This window comes from Mus pahari, chromosome 23 (genome assembly GCF_900095145.1).
Source record: "Mus pahari chromosome 23, PAHARI_EIJ_v1.1, whole genome shotgun sequence".
Taxonomy (NCBI): Eukaryota; Metazoa; Chordata; class Mammalia; order Rodentia; family Muridae; genus Mus; species Mus pahari.
The window spans coordinates 20,128,005-20,154,050 of NC_034612.1; the positions used below are offsets into that span (position 1 = coordinate 20,128,005).

Consider the following 26,046-nt stretch of genomic DNA (forward strand, 5'->3'; position numbering starts at 1 on the left):
GGGAGGCAGAGGCAGGCAGATTTCTGAGTTCAAGGCCAGCCTGGTCTACAGAGTGAGGTCCAGGACAGCCAGGGCTACACAGAGAAACCCTGTCTCACAAAACCAAAAAGAAAGAAAGAAAGAGCAAGAAGCTACAGGGAAGGAAGTCAGCTGACCACTCTCTACCCCTCTCTACTAAATGCACGTACATTTCCCACATTCTCAGCACAGCCCTCACATGCACACCCCAATAGACCTTGTCACCCCCATTACCCCCCTCACACACACCCTTCCTCATTTCCTTTTGCAACTGAAAAACCACAGTGAGGCCTGAAAACAAAATCTTCCATCACTGACCACCCACCGTGAGCCATGGCTAAAGCTTGCTCATTGGTTTTTAATTTTCTGGTTTTGAGACAGGGTCCTACTCCATAGCGCTGGCTTGCATAGAACTTACTCTGTAGCCCAGGCTGGCCTCAAACTCACATTGATCCTCTCGCCTTGAGTGCTGGGAACCCAGGGACGTGCGTGCAGACAGACAGACACTTTCCTAGGCTCAGCTCGTCCACCTTCTCTATGTTCCTTGTCCCTATTTGTGTCCTTGCCTGGGGACTGTCGGGGCCTGGCTCAGCACACCCTTGTGTATTTGCAGGCAAGAAAATGCACAGAGCTCAGCTGTGGCTCAGACGTACTCCTGTGAGTCCTGGAAGCATCTTGGGTTTGCTTTGGGGCTGGGGCTTCCCATATCAAGGTCCCTTCTGTGTCCCTTGCCCTGAGGCCCGCCTGATATACCAGGGTGAAGGCTCAGCTGGGTGAGTGCCTAGCCAATACCCCGTCCGTCCTTGCTTCTCTCCAAAGTGGCCAGGCAGGTGTGGCCAGGACCCCAGATGGACACAGCTTCAGACAAGTCATTTGAAAGGTAGGGAGGCATTCTGCAGTGTATGGGCCCAACTCTGGAGAGTCCCATCTGGTGGAGCCAGGGCTAGACCTCACTCTGTCCCCAAGCTGCAGAGTCTCAGGGCTGGCCTGTTGAGCCTTTCCCCTCCCCATGGTACCATCTCAGTGCCCCTGCCCCCATCCTTGCAGGAAGAACAAGATGCTGTTCTCCCACCTTGAGGGTAAGTGACACCAGGCGGAATTAGCCTGAGTGGGGCTGGGACAGCAGGACAAGTACTGGCTCTCGGAGGCCTTCCAGGGGGAGCTGAGGCTGGGGGTTGATGGAATTGGCTTTAATAGATAAGGCAGAATGTGGACAAAGGTCTGGCCATTTGAAGCCCCTTGGCCCTTGCTTGAGCTGCAGAGTCTGGGTTGTGTTGGGGCAGGACCTGGAGGGAAGATGGTCTAGCCTAGCCTAGCAGCCTAGCCCATAGCCTAGCCTAGCCTTTCTTCCAGGTCCTGAGTCCCCTAGGTACCAGAACTTCTACAAAGGTGGGTAGCTCTGGAGTGGGGGGACGGGAGGAAATGGGCCACAGTTGGGAGCTTAGCTTGTCTTACGTCTTCTCCCGGGCCTCTTCCAGGAAGCAGCCAGGAGCCTGATGCTGCCTATGTGTGAGTGGCCTTTGACAGACCCTGCCCATCCCCCATCTCAGTTCCTGGGTCTCTTCCCCAACTCCTTTATGAGACATTCAGTGAAGACCACTTCTGGGTAGCCTTTCAATCTGGTGACCATGGCCTTGTGGGGCTTTGATGGAAAAACTGAGTATCTGGTAGGGGTGGCCACCTATCCTGGCCATCTGGAGAAGGGTAGGTCACCAAGCAGACATGAGGATGGCACTTAACTGTCATTTCAGCACTCAGGAGGCTGAGGCAGGGGGATCACAGGCAGTGTGGACTACAGATCAAGATGTGGTTCCCTCCCTCCAGGAAAGGGCTGGGGCTGGGGTCCAGAGTACTTGCCTAGAATGCATGAAGTCCTGGGGTGCATTGCCAGCCCTGCATGAACCTGGTGTGCTGGCACATGCCAGTCATCCCAGCACTTGGGGAGGAGGTCAGGAGTTCAAGGTCAGCCTGATCTAAAGAGTGAGTCTGAGGTCAGCCAGAGAGATACAGAGATGCCGTTTCTATAAGGTACGGGGTGGTGGAGAGCTCATCCCATAAAGCCTGACATCTCTAGGGACCCCCATGGTTGATACAGAGCACTGACCCCCAAGAGTTGCCTTCTGACATCCACGTGTGCGGTGACGCCCTTGTGCACGTGTGACCATGCACATACATGCACATGATGTATAAGAAAATGTAAATTTGGGCTGGTGAGATGGCTCAGTGGGTAAGAGCACCCGACTGCTCTTCCAAAGGTCTGGAGTTCAAATCCCAGCAACCACATGGTGGCTCACAACCATCCGTAACACGATCTGACGCCCTCTTCTGGAGTGTCTGAAGACAGCTACAGTGTACTTACATATAATAAATAAATAAATCTTAAAAAAAAAAAAGAATAGCTACTGGGCTATTTAAAAAAAAAAAGAAAATGTAAATTTATAGAGAAAAGGAAGGAGCGATATACATAGATGATACATATGTACACACACACATATATACAAATATTCATACAGAGAGAGAGAGAGAGAGAGAGAGAGAGAGAGGGGTGAGGTATGTAGTGGTGCAGGTCTGCCCTCCCAGCCGTCCCAGCACTTGGGAGGTTGAGGCAGAAAGATCTGGTTCTGGTTCAAAACCACCCCCTCCCCCAAAAGAAATGACCGCTAACAGTGTCTCCTCGTGTCACAAATAGGGAAAACTGTGGCCCCGGTGGGGACTAGAAGGTGTCCCAGCCAAGCTGTCGGCCCTTTGGGATAGTCGGGGGGCTCTGAGAAGCACCTCTAGTGGGTTGGAGGAGACATTCCGTCATGGCTTCTCCTGACAGACCTGCTCAGCGACCTGCACTCTGTTCTGTTTTTGCCCAGAGACCCCATCCCCACAGACTACTACAACTGGGGGTGTTTCCAGAGGCCCTCAGAAGGTAAAGTGGAGGTCAGGGGTGGGGAGGATATGGAAGAGGAGGCAGCCCCCAGGTGGGTGGGCCGAGCTGCTCAGAGATGGAGTCGTGCGTGCGTGCGTGCGTGCGTGCGTGCGTGCGTGCGGGCTCCAGGCATGGGTGGGGCGGAAGGAAGCTGGTCAGCAGCACGCACAGGGGATGGGGACAGAGTAGAGAGAGACAGGACAGGAAGCAGAGGCAGAGCTGTGGGTGGGGGCACCTGATGACAGATAGGTCGGGTGCGCTGGAGGATGCTGGGGCTCACAGAGGCGAGCCCTGTGTGTGTGTGTGTGTGTGTGTGTGTGTGTGTGTGTGTATGGACAGAGCCTGCCGAGAGCAGCAGGGCCTTCTGCCTGGGTCCTCAGCTGGCTCTGGAGTGGGCCGGGCTGAGGCTGCACACTTTCTCCTTCTCTCTCTTTTAAGAACTCTTTACTTATTGTGTGGGTGTGGGAACACACGTGTGGCGGCCTCAGGACAGCCTGTGGGATGTCAGTGCTCCCCTTTAGCCCTGAGGGGCCCGGAGCACCTGACCTTTGTTCTTGTTTTGTAAGAACTGGTCTCCTGCTGGGAGGCAGAGGCAGGCAGATCTCTGTGAGTTCGAGGCCAGCCTGGTCTACAAAGTGGGTTTCAGGACAGTTAGGGTTGTTACACGGAGGAACCCTGTCTTGAAAAAACAAACAGCCGGGCGTGGTGGCGCACACCTTTAATCCCAGCACCCGGGAGGCAGAAACAGGCGGATTTCTGAGTTCGAGGCCAGCCTGGTCTACAAAGTGAGTCCAGGAAAGCCAGGGCTACACAGAGAAACCCTGTCTCGAAAAACCAAAAAAAAAAAAAAAGAAAAGAAAAAACAAACAAAGTGACCCATCAACAAACAAGGAATTTAGCCCCTGAGGTAGGGTACCCAAAGTTGTCTCCTGGCCTCTATCTGTACTCCTTCACCTCAGTCAGCATACACACAAACAACAAAAACTGGCCTAAGGGGCTCAGCAGTTAAAAGCACCTACTTATGACTTCAAGTCCCAGCAACCACATGGCAGCTCACAGCTGTCTATAATAGGATTCAGTACCATCTTTTTTGTGTGTAGTATGCAGATATACATGTAGATAAAACTTACATACATAAAATGCATAAATAAATGTGGTTTTTTTTGTTTTTGTTTTTTTTGGCTTTTTTTTTTTTTTTTAAAGATTGATTTATTTATTAAGTGTAAGTACACTGTAGCTGTCTTCAGATACTCCAGAAGAGGGCGTCAGATCTTGTTAAGGATGGTTGTGAGCCACCATGTGGTTGCTGGGATTTGAACTCAGGACCTTTGGAAGAGCAGTCAGTGCTCTTAACCACTGAGCCATCTCTCCAGCCCCTTTTTTTGGCTTTTCAAGACAGGGTTTCTCTGTGTAGCCCTGGCTGTCCTGGAACTCACTCTGTAGACCAGGCTGGTCTTGAACTCAGAAATCCACCTGCCTCCGCCTCCCGAGTGCCGGGATTAAAGGCGTGTGCCACCACGATCGGCCAATTTTTTTTTTTTTAAACTGATCTAAGAGAATTTTGAAGCCCAGTGGGAGAGCCCTGCAGGGGAGGCAGCAGGGGGAAGGGACATCTGGGGCTTGCAGACAAGGTACCTGCAGGTCTCCTGCCAGCTCCCTTCTCTTGACAGACGATGATTCCAACTCCTATGAGAATGTGCTCGTCTGCAAGCCCAGCACCCCTGAGTCAGGTAAAGCTGTCCCTCCAAAGAAAGGTGGGGCAGGGGCCGGCACCCTGAGCTAGACCCACCTAATGAGTAAGAAGGGAGGTCCCCAAGATTGTAAGTCTCTGGTGCCTTTGGGTCAAGTTCACCTCACGGGGGAAGGAGCTATTCAGGGCGTTATCCTCCTTGAGTGGGGTCGTCCTCAGGGAAGAGCGCTGGCCCCTCACTCAGAATGTGCCTGTAACCTCCCTCAGGTGTCGAGGAGTTTGAGGATTACCAGAACTCAGTATCCATCCATCAGTGGCGAGAGTCCAAGAGGACTATGGGTATGTATGTCTTCCTTGGGCAGAGGCCACTAGGAGTGCTGGGGACAACGAGTGGGAGCTGTCAACTGAAGCAGGCAACTGGCTGATCTGGGAGGGTTGCTTGGCCTGAGTGGGTTCCCTCCATCTGGTCTGGCTCACTTCACAGTGGAGCCTTCCTTGTGCCCAAGGCTGTGGAAGCCTTGCTCTCTGCCAGAATGCCCCTTGCCAGCAGCTTGATCTCGAGAGCTTGGTCACCCAGTGTTGGAGCAGGAGGATTTCAGGAGGTGGCAAGGGGAGGGGGACGACAAACAGCGATGGGCAGACACCATGAGTCCTATACAGTATGACACTTGCCCTGTGTCCTTTGTGGGGTCTGGGTTCCTGAGCAACCCTGGCTGGGGAGCAACACTGATGTACACCTTTGAACGGTCCCAGCCACTACCTGTCCCGATCCGCAGGTGCGCAAATGTCCCTATCGGGAAGCCCAGATGAGGAACCAGACTACGTGAATGGAGATGTGGCCACAGCAGGGGAAACCTAGGAGAGGCTCAACCGGAAGGAAGGTACAGTACGCCCCTCCAGCTGCTCAGAGCGCGGGAGAGACCCAAGCCATGGAAGAGCCCCGTGCTCAAGGGAGGAGCTGCAGTGGAGAGACGGACGGAGTGAGGGCTGGCCCCATGGGGCTCATCAACCTACTAGGACCAGAAAGGAGATGCTGACTGAAGTCTCCCAGGTCCACTTTCTGTGAGACTAGGGGACTCGGAAGAGGTAGGCTCTCCCCAGTCTGTAGAAGCATACACATGACCCAGGATGCTGGAGGCGCCTGGGGGGGAGATGGAGATGTCTCAGAAGTAGAGCACTTGTCCTGCAGTCCACCAATAGGGGATGGAGGCATGGTTCAACAGCAGTGATGATGGCATTCCATCTTCAGCACTGAAAACACAACACAAAATGTAAAATGTAAAATGATGGAGCCAGGCGTGGTGACACATGAATCTCTGCCTCCTAAGTGCCTGGAAGCAGCTCAGCTCTGAGATGGAAGCAGGAGGATCAGGAGTTCAGAAACAGCCTGGGCTACATAATGAGTTTGAAGCCAGAGATCTGGTCCTAAACGACAGGAACAGAGCTTGAGACTCACCTGGGGGGGGGGGTAAGCCTGGGGATGGGCTCAGATCCCTGCACACCTCTGTAACCTGGTGCTGGGGAGGCAGGTCTCAGGGCTTACCAACCAGCCAGCCTGGCAGAGACCGTGAGCCCCAGGGGCCGAGACACGTGGACAAACACCTGCACATAACACACACACACACACACACACACACACACACACACACACACACGTGTGCGCTAGAGGGAACAGGGAACAGAAGGAAGAGCAAGAAGAAAAGACAAAGAAATCATATAAATAATAAAACAGGTAAAATTTAATAAACCAGACATAGTGGCACACATCTTTAATCCCAACACTTGGGAGGCAGAGGCAGGCGGACCTACTACTATTAGGCCAGCCTGGGCTAGACCTACTACTATTAGGCCAGCCTTGGCTACCATAGTGAGACCCTGTTTCAAAACATTTCCCAAACCAAATATATAATATGTTCCCTGGTGATAAACAGACATGGGGAAAGGGTTGTGACTTGGGATAGAAGTGGCAGGGCTTTGAAATGTAAAGACAAAGACTTGCTCTTCTTCCTCACTGGGAAGAACATCCCAGAATAAATAGGGAGGTAGGAGAAGCAAGATGTCAGCCTCTAGCAGAACATGGAAGAGGTTGGCGACCAGCACTGGAGCGCTTGAATGACATGGGAAGGAAATGAATCTGGGGCTTGTTCCCTTCGGTTCCTCCTGCCTTCCCCGTGGAATGCTGGGATTGCAGGTGTGTGTGTTGAGATTGGTTCTATGTAGCCTTGGCTGGCATGGGACTTGATATGCAGACCACACTGGTCCTGAACTCACAGCAATCCTCCTGCCTCTACCTATGGAGTGCTGAGATTATAGGCGTGTCTTTTGAGGCAGGCTCTAGAGGCTGATCACAGGCCCTCATGCTTGTGTTACCAACCGAGCCATCTCCCCAGCCTCCCTACTCTTCTCCCCTCTGCAGAAGGGCCTGAGGATGGAGGATCAGATCGGGAGCTCCAGAGTTTACTGCCTGCTGAATAAAGCCCGTTCTCCAGGGATGCTCAAGTTTCACACCCTGGCTGTGGCCGCCCCAGGGAGGGGCACCGGAACTGCCTGACACTCTGCCTGGGAGACACTGGGAACCGCCAGAGTCACACCCCTCAAGTGATGCCCTGGACTTCTTTGGGGGCAAAGCAAGTGCCCAGGAGATATTGACTGTGCTGACTAGAAGCCCAGGACCCGAGGCAAGATGTGTCCCCAGTCTCACTTCTAAAATGAGGCACAACACTGGCATTTGTGTGTGTGTGTGTGGGGGGGGGGTTGTTTTGGCTGTAGGCTCTCACTAAGTTACTCAGGCTGATCTCAAACTTGCAGTCCTCCAGCCTCAGTCCTAGTGTTGAGATTACGTCATACCAGTTGTTTTTTTTTTCTTGGTTTGGACCTCAGTTTTCTTATGAATGTCAACTTCTAGGACTGTTTCTATGACTCTTTTTGTAGTTAACTAAAGTTGCTGGAGTCGTATTTAATATTGTCAATGTCAGGGGACTCCCTGTCTCAGAGCATTACGTGAACTAACCGTAGCAGATGAATGGGGTGTCGGGTAACCTGGGATCGCTTTGGTTTCTTAGTGGGCTCCAGTTTGTTCTGATCTTCCATTTCTGCAGGGACCTTGTGGGTCAGTGATGGGGAAATAAAACTGCCCCCTCACCAGACATCAATAAACCCTGTAAGAGCAGGTGCTGCACGCATGCCGCATGCCTTTGTTTAAACACCTTCCCCTGTGTGTGTATATAGGGTAACCGTCTCTGTTGTCGCTCTCCATTATTTATTTATTTATTTATTTTAAGACATTCATACTATGTAGCCCCTGGCTACCCTGGAACTTGCTTTATAAACCAGGCTGACCCTGATGAGAGATCTGTCTGCTTCTGCTTCCTGGATACAGGGATGAAAGACATCACCACACCTGACCTTTGGTTTAAAAACTGTGTGCGGCCGGGCGTGGTGGTGCACGCCTTTAATCCCAGCACTCGGGAGGCAGAGGCAGGCGGATTTCTGAGTTTGAGGCCACCCTGGTCTACAAAGTTCCAGGACAGCCAGGGCTATACAGAAAAACCCTGTCTCGAAAAACAAACAAAACTGTGTCTGAGTACATTCCACTTGAAACTGCAGCTGCCCCAGGGTAGTGCTAGCAACCTAACTAGGCTCCTCTGTAAGAGCAGTTCAAGCCCAACCTCTGAGCCATCTCATCACTCCTGCCTTCTGAACAAGTGTCTGTCACTGAGCTTGTAGGCTTGCTGATGGGATAGACCTGCTGGCCCAGTGAGCCCCAGGGATCCTGTCTCTGACTTGCCAGCGCTAGGATCACAGACATCTGTCCCTATGCTTGGCTTGTTACTTGAGTTTTGGGGAATCCAAACTCAGGGTGAGGCTGAATAGCACTTTCCCTGCGTGTAGGCAGTCAGAAGACAGCTCTGTGGTACTGGCTCTCCTGCCCTCATGAGGGCTCAAGGCTGGGAAGACAGGCAAGTGCTTTTACCACTGAGCCATCTTGCTAGGACCCTCTGTAACCCAGGTGGCTGGTACTGAATTCCTGACACTCCTCCGCCTCAGCACCGCAGGTGTTGGGATTACAGGCCTGTGCCACCACACCTGGCTCTGGTAAAGACCCTTCCTGGAAATGAAGAGCAAGGTGGGTTTTTTTTTTGTTTGTTGTTTTTTGAGACAGGGTTTCTCTGTGTAGCCCTGGCTGTCCTGGAACTCACTTTGTAGACCAGGCTGGCCTCAGAAATCCGCCTGCCTGGGATTAAAGGCGTGCGCCACCACGCCCAGCGCAAGGTGTTTTTTTTGTGTGTTTTTTGAGATAGGGTTTGTGTGTGTAGCTCTGGCTGTCCTAAAGCTTGCTCTGTAGACCAGGCTGGCCTGGAACTCAGAGATCTGCTTGCCTCTGCCTCCCGAGTACTAGGATTAAAGATGTGTGCCACCACTGCCTGGCTTAAGATCAAGATTCTTAGTAGAAATGACCCTGAGGTCCAGAGAGGAGTGGGGCTCTACACACTTTATGTCCAACCCCTGGATACCACAAATTCATTCTGAGAAGAAATGAATGCTACAAGTTACTATATCAGAAGAAACACCTAGAACCCAGCTGTTAGACACCGACACATGAGACAGCCTCACATTTCCCAGGCTGGCCTGGACTCCGCATAGCAGTGCCTAGCTTTGAACTTAGCCTCTGAGTACTCAGCATTAGGGTCTCAGGACTGGTGAGATGGCTAAGCAATTGCCTTCTCTTTCAGAAGACCCAGGTTCAATTCCCAGCACCTACATGGAGGCTCACAACTACCTGCAACTCCCTTTCCAAGGGACCCAATGCACTCTTTAAGCCTTCTTAGGCACTGCATGTGTTCAGCGAGCAGGTATACATGCAGGCAAAACACCCACAAATAAAAACAAACCAACCTTTAAAAACAACAAAAATCACTCATAAACAAATCATTGTTAAAAAAAAATTATGGTGTATGCTACTGTGCCTGGCTTCACTTCTTTACATTTTAAAGATTTTGATAATCTTACTTATTATCTGTACATGTGTACATGTATACAGGACCCAGAAGACTGTACTTTTTGCTTGTTTTGAGACAGGTCTCTATGTAGCCCTGGCTGTCCTGGAACTCACTATGCAGACCTTGAACTCAGACATCACCTGCCTCTGCCTCCTGAGTGCTGGGATTAAAGGCGTGCTACACTACACCGGCTCCCCAGAGAATGTTTGTGGAGTCAGTTCTCTTCTACCTTCTTGTGGGTTCTGGGGGTGGAACTCAAGAGGCTGGGTGTGTGGCCAACACTTTTGCCTGCTGCAGTCTCGCTGGCCTGGGGTATACTTTCTAATATTGGGGTACAATGGGAGGAAGACACTGGTTCTCCCCAAGGCCTCAAGCAATTAAGCAAACGAGACAAACATCCAAAGGCTTTATCAGCTACCACAACAAGACTGAGGAGGTCAGTGCTTTCCCACCATGCCCCACGTCCAGGGCCCGAGGCCGAATCCACACACGAAGAGCAGAGGTGTGGGACTCTTCCAGAGCTCAGTCTCTCGCTGTACCCCAGCTGGCAGAGTGCTCCTCTGACATGCACGAGCCCTGGATTCCATCTGCAGTACCGCAGAAAGCAAACTCGGCAGAATCAGGAGTTCAAGGTTAGCCTGGGCTACAAGAGACTCTATTCTCACAGAACAAAACCAAAGTGAGTATGTTCTAGCAAAGGCTGAGGCACATCTCCCACGACAAAGACTCTCCCAGTTCCATCAGTGGAAGCCGTCTCAAGTCAGCTGGCCACTGGAGCCATGGTCTTCTGACACAGCCTGGCCAGGAGCCCAGCCATCTGCAGCAGGGAGTTCACTCCTTCCGCCACTTTCATGTGAGTGTATCCAATCTCCTGAAAGACAAGCCGAGAGCAGCAGGTCGGTAAGCAGGACTAGTTGTTCCTAACCAGCTTAACTAGTGCCTGGTTCAAAACAGATATGAGGAACTCAAAACCCGGCAGGGTAACAGGCAGGACCTGGCTTCACTCAAGTCTGGCTCATGCTGTAAAAGCGCGATCCAAGCTTGCAGAACAGACTCCGAGCTTCCAGCACTGAGCTAAGGCCCCGTCTGCTGGGGTCTCACAGAGCCCAGGCTGCTTTCAAACTCCCTACGTACTGGAGGGTAGCCTTGAGCTCCCGATTCTCCTGCCTCCACCTCCAGGGTGGTGAACTGGGCAAAAGGACACCCGGTTATTTCTGCTGTTGCTGTTCTGAAATAAGGTCTCACTATGTAGCACTCAAGGTGCACTCCGTGCCTAGCAGCACCCTTCTTACGCAGTGCTGGGACCAACCCTAGGGCTCCACACAGTCAAGACATACACTCTCCCAACTAGGCCAGCCCCAGTTCAGTTCTTTAAAAGTTCAGCATAGCCGGGCGGTGGTGGCACACGCCTTTAATCCCAGCACTTAGGAGGCAGAGACAGGCGGATTTCTGAGTTCGAGGCCAGCCTGGTCTACAGAGTGAGTTCCAGGACAGCCAGGGCTACACAGAGAAACCCCGTCTCGAAAAACAAAAACAAAAAAAAGTTCAGCATACACTTGCCCGAGTCGGTGGTCTTGCGCCTAGGAACCCACCCAAGTAGAACAAGACCTTGGCTGGGAGGCGTGGTGGTCCATGCATGCCCGCCTTAGCCACAGAAACCCCAACGGCCTTCCCAGAGAACAAGTGATGGTGACAGCCACACAGAATACTGCTTCAGTGATACGGGCCAGGGCATGGGTACACGTCACAGCAGATCTGGAAGGCACTGTGCAGTAAGGAAGCCAGCGAAAGCCAGCGTGCTGGCACATGCTCTTAAACCCAGCTTAGGCCATACCATGAGACCTCAACTATAAAAAACAACACAGATCAAGAAGTCACCAGACTCAAAAGGCTAACATGCACAAAGTATTCCTGAGCCCTGACTAACCTTGATGAACTCCAGTTTCAAGTATTCCGCCATTGGGAAGGTTTTGCAGACTCGGAAAATATTGCCGATGACATCTTCTGGTGAGTAGCCCAGGTGCCACAGGTGTGCGAGAATCTAGACAGAAGACCCAGCAGGTCACCGACAGGGAGACGGAAGGGGGCTACAGTGGGCCTAGACTGTCACCCTGAGGGTAACAGTTAGGTTCAGGTGACCCATGAGGCTTTGAGGATCACCCGAAGCTTTCAGAGGTCTCACCTTGGTTCACCCAGCAGGTAATTTAGCTCACTTTTCCATTAGTCCTTTGCCTGCCTCCCTCCCTCCCTGTCCACTTTCCCTAGCCTGGGGCTGTGTCTAGAGACAAGTCATTGAGCCTTGGCACCTTGGGATGGATTCTAGCAGTGTTAGGGTTAGACAGGGATAGAGGGTTAGTGTCAGGGATTAGTGTTAGCCGTGTTCTGTCTTCAGTAACCAGTCTACAGCTTAACCTCGGCCTCCAGTACTCCAGTGCCTGGTCCTCCAGTTGCTCATTAAGTCCAACCCTGCCCTGACGGTGGTCAGTCTCCCTAGTTGACTGAGAGTGGGAAACTCGGGATCAGTTAGTGTCTCCAATCATATCCCTGACAGACACCTAGAGATCTGAAGTCACCCGTACTCACTGGCATCTGCTCAGCCACACTAAACCCTTCCTGATCTCCCCTCTTCCAGACCACAGATAACTGCTAGGTTCCTGGTTGGCCCTCAACATGATTCTCAGGAAGACAGAACAGGATGTGACATGTTCCCCGCCCCAGGGCAATGTGACATCACTGGAGGCGTTGGCTGTTCTTTCTGTCCCAGGCTGAGAATCTCTGGTAGAGGATGTAACTGCAGTAGGTCACAATGCTGACTTCCAGGTCTACTTCTGCAATGTGGCTTGGGGCAAGGAATCAGCCTTTAGGAGTCAGTTTCACAGCTTGAGTGTGAAATACCACTCAGTGCCCTGCTGGTGGCGCTGTTCTGGGAGGTTGGGGATTTAGGGGTGGAGCCTCTATAGCTAGGCAGCAGGTATAGGATTCCTGATCCATCAAGATGGGAGGCAGCTCACTGGGGGTGGGGCTGGGGCTGGGGGCTGGGGGCTAGGGAGATGGCTCAGTGCTCTTTTGGGACCCTGGTTTAATTCCTAGCACCCACATGACAGCTCATAATTCCATCTCCAGTCTTGGGGACCAGATGCCCTCTTCTGGATTCCAAGGGTGCCACACACACACACACACACACACACACACTCACACGGTGAGCAGGCTACAGAAAGGCAAAACACTCACACATATTTAAACAAAGCAAAGCCACACGCTCCCCCCACCATGAGCTCGTCACACCTTCCTGCCACGCTGGTCCCAGTAAAGCCAGTCCCTGTGGAGCTGCTTCTGCCTGGTTCTGGCTGAGTGATGAGAAAGCCAAGCCAGTCTACCCAGAGCTCACAGTGGTTTTACAGTTAGGGGAGTGACAGAGTCCTGGAGCCACTGTGGGCCCTTCCACCAGGCTGAGGAGATACAGGGCACCATGGAGACGAGGGCAGGAGGAGGAGGCCCACCTTATAGGCCTCGTCAATGTTGGCGTCTACGCAGTGCTGGATCATCTCCTTCACCAGCAGGGGGTGGGGCTCGTCACAGACCTGAGCAAACAATCAGTAGACACCATCTTGAGGCCCTAGACTAGTTTTCACCAAGTCTCCACAACTGGAATTGAATTTGGGAACACTCTTCTCACCACCAAGGACATCCCCCAAATGACAGCTCCCAACACAGTTAAAGTCCTCATATCCAAGATGAACAAACTACAAAGCAGCCAACGTCCCAGAAAGACTCTCCGCTTGGGTGGCATTAGAGGCATGGTGTTGGGCATGGTGGCACAGGACCTCAAATTCAAGGCCAGCCTGGGCCACGTATTGAGACCCGTCTCTAAGATAAGTGAATAAGCCAGGGATGGTGGCACACGTTTGTGATCCCAGCACGAGGGAGATGGAGGCAGGAGGACCAGATGTTCGAGGCCAGCCTGAGGACAGAGTCTGGGCTACAGACAGGCTCAAAAAGAAAAGAATCAAAGGAAGAAGACTGGAGAGATGGCTCGGGGAGGCGAGTGACTTCAGGCAAGTCACCAGAGCCCAGCCTGCAGCCCAGATAAGGGTAAGATCATCTCTGCAGGGAAGTGGGGATCAGGTAACACACTGACTAGCCGGGACCCACCTATCTTCTACCTCCATGTGGGATCGTCCCAGGACCCTCCCACTGGTCTCCTGGGTACAAGGGACAAAGCTGGGGTGGAAAAATAAATGAAGCAAGTGCCCAGCTCTGCCAGGAGCCCATCTCACCCAGCCGTGAGTGCCCGCCGTCTTTCTTTGGGCACAAGACAGTGTCTCACAGTCCCCCTGCCATACTGCTCGCAGGACAGGCATGGGATGACTAGTTAATGTGGTGCTGGGCCTGGGACCAGGCAAGGACTCTAATAAACCAGGCCGGCCTGCCTGCCTGCCTGCCTGCCATCCATCCTTCCTTCCTTCCTACCTGAGACAGGTTTTACTCTGAAGGTGATGCTGGGGTCACAGGTGTGGACTACCATGCCTGGCCCTACATCCACCCAACGGTTGTGCAGGACCATTCTGCTGCAGGCTAGCCCCCTCCCCGCCCTGGTACCTTGAATACATTCTCACTGTTGATATAGCCAAATCCTGAGAAGGTGGACTGCAGGTTGTTCAGTGCCTGGAAGGAGACAAGAGATACATCAGGGCGACTCTGAAGTCTTTCCCTGCCCTGCCTCGCAGAGACCCGACCCCCACCCACCAGCAGCTCGCCCTGTAGGGTGCTGGGCCCTCAATCTGCATTTTAGCCAGACTTAGCACAACACTCATTCCCAAACTTCAACTTGTAAGAGCAATGTGTCTAGCCTCATGTCTAGACACAAACTAGAGTTATTTGAAAGGAGGGAACTTCAATTGGAAAATGCCTTCATAAAACCCAGCTATAGCCGGGCGTGGTGGCNCACACCTTTAATGCCAGCACTTGGGAGGCAGAGGCTTTCAGAGGATTTCTGAGTTCGAGGCCAGCCTGGTCTACAGAGTGAGTTCCAGGACAGCCAGGGCTATACAGAGAAACCCTGTCACTAAAAACCAAAAAAAAAAAAGACCCAGCTATAGGGCAATTTCTTAATTAGTGATTGGTGGGTGGGGGCAGCCCAGTGTGAGTTGTGCCATCCTGGGTGGAGGTCCTGGGTGCTATAAGAAAGCAGGCTGAGCAATGGAGGGGAGCAAGGCAGTAAGCAACACTCTCCATGGCCTCTGCATCAGCTCCTGCTTCCACATTCCTGCACTGCTTGAATTCCTGTCCTGACTTCCTTTGGTGATGACCAGCAGTGTGGAAGTGGAAGCTGAGTGAACCCTTTCCTCCCCAGCTCGCTCTTTGGTTATGGTGTCTCACTGCAGCAGTAGAAACCCTGCCTAAGACAGATAGCAGCAGTCTCCCTCTAACCTGGCGCATGTCTCCCTGGGCTGTGAAGATAATGGCTTCCAGGCCGTCATCTGTGTATGGCACCTTTTCCTTCTCGATGACATTCATGAGCCTGGCGAGGACCTGAGCGTCAGTGAGCTTGGTGTAGCGGAGCACCGCACAGCGGGACTGGATGGGCTCTGGACAGAGATGGCAGAGTGAGGGCGCACAGCTGAGCCAGGCGTCAGCCTGTCAGACAAGACGCAGAGAGGCTGCATTGCCAGCTCCCTGCTCTCTCTGCAGAGGCTGTGCGTGCAGATGTGTGTGTTCCCATACCCCAGTAAATGCCTGCCTCTAACTGCTTAAAAGAAGCAGGTCAGGGCTGGAGAGATGGCTTAGCGGGTAAGAGCACTGACTGCTCTTCCAAAAGTCCTGAGTTCAAATCCCAGCAATCACATGGTGGCTCACAACCATCCGTAACGAGATCTGACGCCCTCTTCTGGTATGTCTGAAGACAGCTACAGTGTACTTACATATAATAAATAAATAAATCTTTAAAAAAAAAAAAAAGGTCAGGTTCTGTTTCTGGAGGGTAAGCAGGCCTCACATAGACACCTACACACACACACACACACACACACACACACACACACACACACACACAAAGTTAGGACCTCTAGAATCTCTGGAATCACAGTGTGGAATGGGGAATGGGTGGGCCCTTGGGCAAGATGGCAGTTGGTCAGGCTAGAAGGCAATGGAACTCCCACAAACTCTTTAAAGCTCCACAAGGGAACAAGACAAGAAGGGGCGAGCCTGTAATGCCAGCACTTGTGATTGCATAGGGAGGTAGAGACAGAAGGATCTTGAGTTCAGGTCATCCTCTGGTCCAAGGTCAGTTCAGCGCCAACCTGTGCTGTTTGAGACTCTGACTCAAAACCCACCAGACACCACCAACACCAACACGGAAAAGGATAGGGTGGGGCAGGCAGCTGGCAAGATGGTTCAGTGGGAACAGATGCTTGCCACAAAGACTGACAAACAGCCTGAGTTCAATTTTAAGACCCACATTGGTGAGAACTGACGTCTAGCACGCACATACAATGTTAGTTTTACATGTGGAGGGTGGGGCGGGTGGGACAGGATGGGTGACCTGTGAACACTACGCCTGCCACCTATCTGGGCAGCCATGAGCTGGCAGGAAAAGCCATGTGGTAACACTTGTGTGTGGGCGAGGAGGGGGAAGGGCGACAGAGAAGCGCCCAGTGCCGGGCAGTAGCAGGCCAGGAATGAGACAGAAGTAACACACAGCATTGCAGGCCAGGATACCCGCCTGGCAGAGAGGCCAGTGCCGGGCAGCAGCAGGACAGGAATGAGAGAGATAACACACTTCATGGCAGGCCAGGATACCCGCCTGGCAGAGAGGCCAGTGCCGGGCAGCAGCAGGACAGGAATGAGAGAGATAACACACTGCATGGCAGGCCAGGAATGAGAGAGATAACACACTGCATGGCAGGCCAGGATACCCGCCTGGCAGAGAAGCCAGTGCATGGGCAGCAGCTGGGCTTCAGGCCAAAGGCACCGCGAGAAGACACTGCGGTGAGGTAGAAGCCTGGCTATGCCTGACAAAGCCCAATGCAGAGCCCATCGATGCCAAGGGTCGCGGCACACAGAACAACTAGAGCACATTCAAGACAAGCTGTGTGGCACAGTCCTGTCACCCGACTACTCAGGCAGGAGGACTGCAGGTTCAAGGCATTCCTGGGGTATAGGGCAAATTCAACACTAGCCTGGGCAAGTTAGGAAGACCGAGTCTCATAATAAAAAAAGCACACAGGCCACAATTAGTAGGGCGCATGCCTAAAACCCCTGTGTTGCATTTGCAGTACCATAAAAGATAAAAGTAGGGCCAGCAAGATGGCTAGGCCGGTCAAGGCACTGCCCAAGTTCAATTCCTGGTAGGTGAGAACAGAATTCTTAAAAGTTGTCCTCTGATCTTTACACATGCTGCAGCAGACTTACACACACACACACACACACACACACACACACACACACACACACTCACTCTCTCTCTCACAGAATGAAGGACACCCGTATCAAGTGGCCCACAACTGCCTGTACCCTGATTCCAGGGCACGCATATTCAGACAGCAGATAGACACAATCAAAACTGAGAACAAATGAGAAAAGTACATGAAAAGGGAGCCGGACCGGGCGGGCACAGCTGCCCACTCACCTATGATTTTGTCTGAAGCATTACAAGCCAAAGCGAATCGGGTCGTCTTGGAGTAGATTTCCATGGTCCTCCTGAGGGCCTGCTGGGCACCATCCGTCATGCTGAGGCAAGTGTAAGAGGGAGGTTGGTGCCAGGTCTGGGGGCATGATGGAATCTGAGTGAGGCCAGCCTGGTCTACTTGGGGAAACCGTCTCCAGCCCCTACCTGTCTGCTTCATCAAGAATGATGATCTTGTGCCGGCCCTTGGGAAGGGTGACTTTCTGCTGAGCGAACATTTTGATTTTATTCCTCACCACATCGATGCCCCTGAAACAGAAGAATGCACGGATCAGAAACTGAGCAACTTTTCATTATCACGAGGGAGGGGCTCCTGTGTGTGGGGAGGGGTCAGAGACAACTTTCGAGACCCAGTTCTCACCTTCCCCTCTGAGTTCTATGGGCTCTGAGGTTGGCAGTGAGGGTGTTGATCCACTGAGCCAATCTCAGTGGCCCAGTTTACTTTTTAATGTCTTTGTAGATGCTCAGCATGCGCAGGGGGTAGGGTGCTTGGAGTCGGTGCTCCAAGCAGTTGTGAGCTAGTACAAGGTGAGAGTGGGCGCAGGAAGGGAATTCTGCATCTTTGCAAGAGCACCATGGTCTTCTTTTCTCTTTCTTTTCTTTTATTTCCTTTTCTTTCTTTTTTTGGATAGGGTTTTTCTATGTAGCCCTGGCTGTCCTGGAACTCACTTTGTAGACCAGGCTGACCTTGAACTCAGAGATCCTCCTGCCTCTGCCACCTGAGTGCTGGGATTAAAGGCGTGCGCCACCACTGTCCAGCATAGCAGCATGTTCTTAGCTGCTCAGCAATCTCTGCAGCCCTGTATTTTATTTTTTGAGAGAGGATCTTCATATGGTGTCTGAGAAGACCTGGAACTCAGAACCGACCTGCCTCAGCCTCTCCAGTGCTGGGATTTCCAACACCACTCCCAGTTCACAAGGGGTTTGCAAATCCTCCCGATGGCCCTGAGTGGGTACAGGAGCTTATTTTAACTTGGGAACATGAGCTAGCAGTCAAATACACAGGCCAGAAGGTGGGCTGTGGCCAGGGCTGCAGAAGGGAAATGGAGAGCGAGAATTTGAGGGCAGTTTCAGTTTTGCAAGGTCAGAAAGCTGTTGCACAATAACACAAACATATTAGCATGACTGACGTGAACACTTTAAAAGTGGTTTCAGGACTGGTGAGACAGCACTGTGGGTAAATGCACCTGCCAGCAGGCCATGTAAGACTGACAACCCGAGTTCAACCCCCAGAACCCACATAAAGGTAGAAGAAAACTGATTCCACATGATTGTGTTGATCTTCACACATGGTGTACTCACAGTGCATACACGCACGCATGCCCCCCCCCATCAGTGGGAGGGGGCTCGATGGGTAAAGGCACTTGCTACTGACCTCCACAACTGAGTGTGAGCCTCAGGACCCACTCAGTGGAGAGAGCCAGCTGCCAGCAGGCTGTTCTCTGAGCTCTACAGGCATACGCCCCTCCCCCAGTAAATAAGCAGCAAGAAAAACACACCCTTAAAAAAAGTAATCTTTGCTGGGCAGTGGTGGCGCACGCCTTTAATCCCAGCACTTGGGAGGCAGAGACAGACTGATTTCTGAGTTCGAGGACAGCCTGGTCTACAAAAGTGAGTTCCAGGACAGCCAGGGCTACACAGAGAAACCCTGTCTGTAAAAACAAAACAAAAAGAAAAAAGAGTAATCTTTGAACATTTTCATCAAAACAAGAAACCCTGCAGGTGCTCCTCAGATACCTGGGCACAGAATTGATTCCAGTTAAGTGTGGAGCCAGCAGGAGCCGCTACTCACCCACCCTCCTTCCCTCCCTTTCCCCCTCCCCCCGACTCTACCTGTCATTTGAGGCATTGAGTTCCAGGACTGCGTCCTTCAGGGCGGGTCCCAGCAAAGCTCTCGCCAAGCAGAGGATGCTGGTCGTCTTGCCAGTTCCTGGGGGACCCTGTGGATGACAGCTCCCTCAGTGCTTCAGCCAGAAAGGCCCCAAGGACTGGTGAGTGAGCCCAGCAGTAAAGAGCATTCACTCACTGGCTGCTTGTCCAGGACCTGGGCTCCATCCCCAGTGCCCAAAACCAACTGTAACCTCAGTGCCAAAGGATTCACCACCACCCTCAGGGAACCAGGCATGCTCATGGGACACAAACACAAATGCAGGCAAACTACACATACACAGAAAAGTGAATTAATTAAAAAAAGGAGCCCCATGTAGGTCCCGCTGCTCCCACGACTCTCCACTGTTGGCAACCCAGGCAGGGACCTGTGGCTTCCCCAGGCAGGGAGTGGACATGGCAGACAAGATGCCCACAGGGCCAGCCCTGAGTACTCACAGCAATGATGATATTGGGCACATTGCCTTCTCTTGCAAAGACCTGAGGGAAAGAGGTCGTTAAGTCAGGTGTGGGGGTGCCCGCCTCCACTCTCAGCACACTGGAGGCTGGGCCATGAGGATCACAGAGTCAGGGCCAGTTTAGGCTACATACCAAAATCCTGTCTCAAAAACCAATAATAGCTGGGGCATGGTGGCACACATCTTTAATCCCAGCACTTGGGAAGCAGAGGCAGGTGGATTTTGTGAGCTAGAAGCCAGCCTGTTCTACGTAGCAAGTTCTGGGCCAGCCAGGACTACCTGGTGAGATCCTGTCTCAAAAAAGCAAAGAACCCCAAACAAGCACTTGTTGGCATCCACAATAGTGCCTGGGTTTGGTGACTGTCTATGGGATGGATCCAGTCTCTGGATGGTCTTTCCTTCAGTCTCTGCTCCACACTTTATCTTTGTATCTCTTCTCATGGGTATTTTGTTCCCCCTTCTAAGAAAGGACCAAAGTATCCACACTTTGGTCTTCCTTCTTCTTGAACTTCATATGATCTGTGAATTGCATCTTGGGTATTCCGAGCTTTGGGGGTTATAACCAATTATCAGTGAGTGCATATCATGTGTGTTCTTTTGTGATTAGATTACCTCACTCAGGATGATATTTTCTAGTTCCATCCATTTGCCTAACAATTTCATGGATTCATTGTTTTTTTTTTTTTTTTTTAATTTATTTATTATATGTAAGTACACTGTTGCTGTCTTCAGACANTCCAGAAGAGGGCGGCAGATTTCATTACAGATGGTTGTGAGCCACCATGTGGTTGCTGGGATTTGAACTCAGGACCTTTGGAAGATCAGTCAGTGCTCTTAACCACTGAGCCATCTCTCCAGCCCGGATTCATTGTTCTTAATAGCTGAGTAGTACTCCACTGTGTAAATGTACCACATTTTCTGTATCTATTCCTCTATCTGGGTTCTTTCCAGCTTCTGGTTACTATAAATAAGGCTGCTGTGAACACAGTGGAACATGTGTGCTTATTACATGTTGGAGCATCATCTGGGTATATGCCCAGGAGTGGTATTAGTGGGTCCTCAGTAGCATCATGTCCAGTTTCCTGAGGAACCGCTAAAATGATTTCCAGAGTGGTTGTACTAGGTTGCAATCCCACCGGCAATGGAGGACTGTCCCTTTCTCCACATCCTTGCCAGCATCTACTGTCACCTGTTTTTGATCTTAGCCATTCTGACTGGTGCAAGGTGGAATCTCAGGGTTGTTTTGATTTACATTTCCCTGATAACTAAGGATGTTGAACATTGTTTTAGGTGCTTCTCAGCCAGTCGGTATCCCTCAGTTGAGAATTCTGTTTCCCATTTTTTATAGGGTTATTTGGTTCTCTGGAGTCTAACTTCTTGAGTTCTTTGTATATAATGGGTATTAGGCCTCTATCAGATGTAGGATTTGTAAAGATCTTTTCCCAATCTGTTGGTTGCCATTTTGTCCTACTGACAGTGTCCTTTGCCTTACAGAAGCTTTGCAATTTTATGAGGTCCCATTTGTCTTTTTTTTTGGTTTTCCAAGACAGGGTTTCTCTGTGTAGCCTTGGCTGTCCTGGAACTCACTTTGTAGACCAGGCCGGCCTCGAACTCAGAAACCGCTTGCCTCTGCCTCCCGAGTGCTGGGATTAAAGGCGTGCACCACCACGCCTGGCCCATTTGTCAATTCTTGATCTTAGAGCATAGCTATTGGTGTTCTGTTCAGGAAAATTTCCCCTGTCTCCTGAGAGGTTCTGCCAGTGCCTGACAAATACAGAGGTGGATATTCTCAGCCAACCACTGGACTGAGCACAGGGTCCCCAATGGAGGAGCTAGAGAAAGGGCCCAGGGAGCTGAAGGGGTTTGCAGCCCCATAGGAGGAACAACAATATGAACGAGCCAGTACCTTCAGAGCTCCCAGGGACTAAACCACCAACCAAAGAGTACACATGGAGGGAGTCATGGCTCCAGCCACATATGTAGCAGAGGATGGCCTGTGGGACATCAATGGGAGAAGAGGCCCTTGGTCCTATGAAGGTTCGATGCCCCAGTGTAGGGGAATGCAGGGTCAAGGAAGCAGAGGTGGGTGGGTTGGTGGGGGTTGGGGGATGATATCAGATAGGGGGTTTTTGGAGGGGAAATGAGGAAAGGGGCCAAGATGATGGCTTAGCAGATAAAGGCTCTGGCAAAGGCTAACAAGCCGAGTCATATCATCATCATCAGGCCGAGTGGACAAGAGAACTCTAGTCTCTATTGCGGTAGGAAGACCCACCCTCAATGTGGGTGGTACCTTCCCCATCCATGGCTATGCCAACCCCACTAGCTCATTGGGTTGGTTGCTGATGTGATGTCGGAAGGGGCTCCAGTCTCCCTCACCTCCAGCCTGCTCACAGTGTCTTCATTGCCCACTATTTCGTTGAGCTTCACCGGTCTGTATTTCTCAACCCTGTTGAGGAGAAAGCAAACACTGACATGGTTATCCTACAGTACCCAGAAGAGAGGGCGGGAAAGGGCAATTCTGCAGATTCTAGCAGGGTGGAGCTGTGATGCCAACACACAGACTTCTAGCATCCACACAGTGGGTCACAACCTCTTGGAATTCTAATTCCGCGGAATCCAATGCCCTCTCCTGGCCTCTTCATGACTGCATGCACACACTGTCCCATATAGACACACAGACAAAACACTCACACACATAAAGGGAACCTCAAATAAACAAACAAACAAACAACAACAACAACAAAAATCAACCAATGGATCAACAACAAACTCAAAACCAAGAAAGGAGCCAGCAAGATGGGTGGGTCAGAGGTAAAGGTGCCTGCTGGCAGGCGTGACCACCTGAGTTTGACCCCAGGGACCCACAGGGGAAAGGAGACTCCTAGTGATTGCTTTCTGACCTGGCAGGTGCAAGAGCCCCCTCCTCCCCAGGAAAGAAGTGAAAAAAGAAAGGCTCTGAAGGAAAAGAGATAGCAATAAACCATGCTTAGTATGACCGACCTGGCTGTGCCTGTCCACTCCACACAGCGGAGGGAACCAGAGTAAGCTGTGGTTTCTGTCTAGCCTGCCCCAGTGCACAACAACGCAGGGCTGGCAGGTGGGCTGTGATGGACCCAGGTGTACCCACTTGTTACACCAAATGATTATCTTCAGGGTGTCTGTGGTGGCAGGTGGCCAGTGCTGGCTCACTGTGTGATTTGGGACTATGACCGGGAAGCCTGGCTGGGCAGTTCTTAAGCAGTTTTGAAAAGATTCTTGTTCATTTCATTAAAATGCTGTTCCCTTGGGGTTGGAGAGAGCCAGTACCTGAGCACACGGGTGCTTCCAGAGGGCTTAGGTTAAATTCCCAGCACCCTCCAGGTTCAGGGGATCTGATTTCCTCTCCTCACCTTTTGAGGGCACTGACTACACCCACAGATATAAATTAAAAAGCCAGACATCGGTGCCTATTTAGAATCTATTTGTTCACAGCCAGGTCTCGTGTAGCCCAGGCTAGCCTGGAACTCACTATGTAGCAAAGGATGACCTTGAACTCCAATTTTTCCAGCCTTAGATCTCCAGGTCTAGGATTATAGGCAGTATGTATCATTATGCCCAGTCCACAGGGGCTGGCAATGGAAATGTGGGTTTCCATTTGACAGCAAGTGCCCTATCAACTGGACCACATCTCCTGATGGCCTGGAACTCATGATCCGTCTATCTCAGCCTCCTGACCAAGTTCTGCTTTTTAAATGAACAAGCAACGTTAACAGCCAAAGGGGCATTTTCCAGCTCTGCGTACAGATGTTGTAGATTGACTGCAACCTGACCATCAGTTTCCTTTGCTCTTTTTTTTTATATTCTGCTGTTTTCTTTCCTTTTCCTCTCTATTTTTGGAGACAGAGCTTCACTACGTAGTTCTTGCCAGACTGGAACTCCTGATATAGAGCAGGCTGGCCTTGAACTCAAGAGATCCACCACCTCCAGCCTCCTGAACGCTTTATGTCTTAAGTATACATCCCTACGTGTTTATTATTTGTGTGTGCCATGGCACAGGTGTGGAGATCAGAGGACAACTCTGGGAGTTGGTTCTCTCCTTCCAAAGTGTAGAATCCAGGGTTACACTTGGGTTGTCAAGCACTCTAACCGCTGACCTCAAACTCCCTATGTAGCTACTGACGACCTAATAGGTGTGAGCTACTCTGTGTGGGTGCCCGTTTTCTTTTTACTTATTTCTACGGCTACCAGACAATGTTAAATTATATATGTGGTGCGTTTTCTTTTTTTTTTTTTTTTTTTTTTTTTTTTCGAGACAGGGTTTCTCTGTATAGTCCTGGCTGTCCTGGAACTCACTCTGTAGACCAGGCTGGCCTCCAACTCAGAAATCTACCTGCCTCTGCGTGAGCCACCATGCCCGGCTGTGTTTTCTTTTCTTTTCTTTTTTGAGTGCTGGGGATAAAACCCTAGGTCCTGAGCATGCCAAGCAAGGGTTCTGCCACCGAGGGAGACTTTCAGTTTGCATACTTTTCACGTTAGGCCAGCATTCTCAACCTGTGGGTCGCGACCCCTTGGGCTGTTAACTCACCCTTTCACAGGGGATGCATAAGGCCACCAATTAACTCAGATATTGACATCATATAAAATAACAGCAGCAGAATTACGGTTATGAAGCAGCAATAAAAATTTTATAGTTGGGGGGTACTCCAACATGACGCACTGTATGAAAGGGTCCCAGCAATAGGGAAGTTGAGAACCACTGCTCTGGGGAGCCCAGATAGTTCAGTGAACCAAGGAACCACTCTGTGGTCTGCTGTCAGGAACCTCGCTTTTAATAAAAGGAAAACTAGTGCTGGGTAGCTCCATGCTAGCATGTGGCCTGGCAGCAAGTTCCATGCAAAAACTAAAAACTCAAAATAGTGACATGCACCTGTAGCCCCTGTACACAGGCGGAAGAGACAGTGGGATCAGAACTTGTCATCCTCGGCTATACAGAAAGTTTGTGACTAGCTTAGGGTAGTGAGACCTACTGTAACAAAAGTGAAACACACACACACAAACACACACACAAGTTTTGTTTTGTTAAACAGAGTTTCTATGTGTAGCCCTGGCTGGCCTCAAACTCAGAAATTCGCTTGCCACCACCTGGCTGATAGTTTGGTTGTTGTCTTTTTTTTGTTGTTTTTTTTTTTTTGGTTTTCGAGACAGGGTTTCCCTGTGTAGCCTTGGCTGTCCTGGTACTCACTTTGTAGACCAGGCTGGCCTCGAACTCAGAAATCCACCTGCCTCTGCCTCCCGAGTGCTGGGATTAAAAGCGTGCACCACCACCGCCTGGTGCTAATAGTTTTTTAAGATGATATTTTAAACTAATTTAAAAAAAAAAAAAAATGAGGCCAGGGCTGGAGAAATGGCTCAGTGGTTAAGAGCACTGCCTGCTCTTCCAAAGGCTCTTAGTTCAATTCCCATAGTGGTGGCTCACAACCATCTGTAATGTGATCTGATGCCCTCTTCTGGTGTGTCTGAAGACAGCTACAGTGTACTCATATACATAAATCTTTTTTTAAAAAAAAATAAGACCATTAGCATTGCACTGCATGACAGCCTATTAATCACGTTTAAGCATCATTTAGGTGAACTTCGAGACACACATTCCCCAATTTCCATAAATAACAATCTCTACTTTGCTTGGTGGCTTACACCTGCCATTCCAGCATTTGGGAAGCTGAGGCAGGAGGACTGCAGAAACTCCAAGACCAGCTTGGGCTTCACAGTGAACCCCAGGGCTGTGAATGGGCCCCAGTCGGTAGGGTGTTTGCTTAAGTGTGCACGAGGCTCTGTGTTCCGTCCCCAGCCCTGCTTTACGGAAACAATGCATGCCTGTCACCCCAGGACCAGCGTTCAAAGTCATCCTTGGCTACGTAGTGAGTTGGAGTCCAGCCTGGGTTACACAAGACACGAAAACCTAGCTTGAAGAAGAAATCTGCGCTCCTGGGGACATCTGCACCTTCGCTGTGTCCCCTAGTCCTGGAGCTCGGCCCGCCCTCACGTCTACGCGCGCGTTACTATGGCTGCAGGCTCACCACGGCAGCTCGTAGTGGCCGGCGGTCTTGCTGGGGACGGGCGAGGGCTCCTGCGCCCCACTCTCGGCTGAGCCACAGCCGCTCTCCTGAACCTCCATTCCAGTAGCTGCTCTTCCCGCCACCCGAGGCTCCGCCCCGTGCCGCTTGGACGGAAGTCTGGGTCCTGGTTTCCGGGCAACGCCGAGAGGGAAGCGGAAGTGCGTTTTGTGTGTGTGTGGGGGGGGGTAGTCTCTTCCTGCGCCTGCGCAGTGAGCACAGCGTAGCCACCCCGGGCCGCTAGAGGGCGCAGTGACCACAGGCGCCGGCGTTTGAAGGGGGGGCGGGGGGGGAGAGAGA

At 51.4% G+C, this 26,046-nt stretch overlaps 2 protein-coding genes across 2 annotated transcripts in view; one reads left to right on the top strand and one right to left on the bottom strand.

Moving 5' to 3' along the window:
- Lat2 (linker for activation of T cells family member 2) overlaps positions 1–7,807 on the top strand; it is a 15,440-nt gene extending 7,633 nt beyond the window's left edge. Inside the window, exons 4-13 of the mRNA XM_021187165.2 lie at positions 632–675; positions 838–898; positions 1,066–1,097; positions 1,372–1,407; positions 1,497–1,527; positions 2,880–2,935; positions 4,606–4,665; positions 4,893–4,964; positions 5,402–5,506; positions 7,042–7,807. Of these exons, the coding sequence (XP_021042824.1) occupies positions 632–675; positions 838–898; positions 1,066–1,097; positions 1,372–1,407; positions 1,497–1,527; positions 2,880–2,935; positions 4,606–4,665; positions 4,893–4,964; positions 5,402–5,484 (475 nt within the window). The 3' untranslated portion in view covers positions 5,485–5,506; positions 7,042–7,807. The remainder of the gene's footprint in view (positions 1–631; positions 676–837; positions 899–1,065; positions 1,098–1,371; positions 1,408–1,496; positions 1,528–2,879; positions 2,936–4,605; positions 4,666–4,892; positions 4,965–5,401; positions 5,507–7,041) is intronic.
- A 1,927-nt stretch (positions 7,808–9,734) lies between these two features.
- Rfc2 (replication factor C subunit 2) lies at positions 9,735–25,842 on the bottom strand. The gene is made up of 11 exons (XM_021186766.2): positions 25,711–25,842; positions 22,031–22,100; positions 19,635–19,676; positions 19,143–19,249; positions 17,457–17,558; positions 17,253–17,353; positions 15,056–15,213; positions 14,225–14,290; positions 13,126–13,206; positions 11,553–11,666; positions 9,735–10,496 (listed from the first exon to the last, which is right to left on the bottom strand). Exons 1-11 carry the CDS (start codon positions 25,806–25,808, stop codon positions 10,386–10,388), a joined length of 1,050 nt encoding a protein of 349 aa, XP_021042425.1. The 5' UTR covers positions 25,809–25,842; the 3' UTR covers positions 9,735–10,385.
- Between the last annotated feature and the right edge of the window lie 204 nt (positions 25,843–26,046).